This window comes from Acyrthosiphon pisum, chromosome X (assembly GCF_005508785.2).
Source record: "Acyrthosiphon pisum isolate AL4f chromosome X, pea_aphid_22Mar2018_4r6ur, whole genome shotgun sequence".
NCBI classification, from domain to species: Eukaryota; Metazoa; Arthropoda; class Insecta; order Hemiptera; family Aphididae; genus Acyrthosiphon; species Acyrthosiphon pisum.
The window spans coordinates 126,669,190-126,670,898 of NC_042493.1; the positions used below are offsets into that span (position 1 = coordinate 126,669,190).

At 27.6% G+C, this 1,709-nt stretch overlaps 1 protein-coding gene across 1 annotated transcript; it reads right to left on the reverse strand.

Moving 5' to 3' along the window:
* Positions 1–29: 29 nt before the first annotated feature.
* LOC100572169 lies at positions 30–1,272 on the reverse strand. Its single transcript, XM_029485789.1, has 3 exons — positions 1,042–1,272; positions 765–960; positions 30–687 (listed from the first exon to the last, which is right to left on the reverse strand). The coding sequence occupies exons 1-3, from the start codon at positions 1,215–1,217 to the stop codon at positions 193–195; spliced, it is 867 nt and encodes a 288-aa protein (XP_029341649.1). The 5' UTR covers positions 1,218–1,272; the 3' UTR covers positions 30–192.
* Between the last annotated feature and the right edge of the window lie 437 nt (positions 1,273–1,709).

Sequence of the window (1,709 nt, forward strand, 5' to 3'; positions counted from 1 at the left end):
GTACAATAATAAAACAAAAATAACTATACTCTATTCAAGTTAAGAAACATAGTTGGCAGCGACCAGTTTCTTTTGGACCACAATCAGGCAAAACTCTTTTGTCACCCCCAACAAGTCAACTATTAGTATACCTGCTATATAGTATTGCCGCTACAACAGTTCTTAACTTGAATAATATATAGAAAGAATTAACTAACCGATATTGGTTTTACCAAACTGCATGCATGCTAATGTAAAATGCTCCCTAATCTTGCTGACATCTATTATCTGTTGTCGGTTTTCTAGATTTACCATGGTCTTGCACAGACTTGCATCACAACTGTTGTTTGTGTTCAACAACAAGTATGCGTTTCGAGCATCATTCAAAGACTTATTTTTGCTTAACCACAACAAATACTCCTTTGCAAGCTTTTTTTTTACTTCGTTACAACACACAGATTCATCTCCAAATGCCATGTTGAAAATATGCCATATCTGTGGCTTATTTAAAAAATATTTAATAACTATAAGCCACAGAGTGCTTGAAACTTTATAAGCATTTTCTTTAAATAACTCGTAAGCAATTAGTTCATCTTTATCAGTTAGTTTAAAATTTATATTCACTTCTAAGATACGTGTGTCATTCGGATATGCTTCAATGCCCCAATCTAAAAAGTCCAGGGTCATTGAACCTTTTGAATTATATATCTAAATAATAAAAGTGAAAAAAATAGTGTTATAAATTAAAAGTAAAATCTAAAAAAAATACAATTTAAATCCCTTACCAAATGAATATAATGACTTGGTGTCAATTTTTTTTTCTTGTGAGCGCAATGTATAGATACTTTAATTAAAGCAAGTTTATGAATTTCTGTAATACCAGCATCAGATATTAATTTGACCATAGTGGTTACATACTTATTCCACATCTCATTTGTATCAACTATTAACAATGCAGCGTTGTATCTACTAAGACATTTTCTAAAATATACATACATAATACACATCAATAAAAATAAAATAAAATAATTTAAGTATTAATAATTTTATAAATAAGTTTACATAATATTCATGTCTGGATAAGTAATATTAGGTTCAAACAGTTCATTTATAGCCAATGTATCCCAATAATTTGTATCCATGTTAAATGTAGTTGACATAAAGCTGTAAAAAAAAAAATAATAACACAAAACTGTATTTTTGTTTGAGAAGGACACAGTCCCATATGTTGCCTCCATTTTTCAAATGAACGACATATTAAATTGGTGTTCAAAAAAATCAATTTGGTGATGTTAGCTTTACTATTAGATTGAAATAATGTATTATCAAATTTAAAGGTAAGAATATTAATTGTGTTTATACCTTGATTTTTACACTATTTTAATTTTTAACCAAGATTGGAAGTAAAATATTGAAGTATAAAAGTATAAATATCAAAGAAAAACTAAACACGAATACGGATATTGTTATAACTAAAGACCGGATTTTGCATAAAATGCATGTTGCTATTTTCAACATCATATACATGCAGTCAATGAGTGTCCACAAATCATTACTTGATTGATTAAATATCAAAATTGTATATTGCATATTTTTGCATATTCTGACGTTTTTGTATGTTCTGCATATTTTTGCATATTTTAACAAAAACCGTACAAATATACAAATAAAAACAAAGATCATAGGTACAGTTTATATAAAATTATAATATCAAATATTTTACGTCTCAA

Coding starts and splice junctions, on each gene's coding strand:
- LOC100572169 (XM_029485789.1), bottom strand. CDS start 1,217: ATGGAGGCAACATATGGGACTGTGTCCTTCTCAAACAAAAATACAGTT. Junction 961..1,041: donor TATCCAGACATGAATATTAT/GTAAACTTATTT, acceptor TGTATATTTTAG/AAAATGTCTTAGTAGATACA. Junction 688..764: donor CAAGTCATTATATTCATTTG/GTAAGGGATTTA, acceptor TTTATTATTTAG/ATATATAATTCAAAAGGTTC.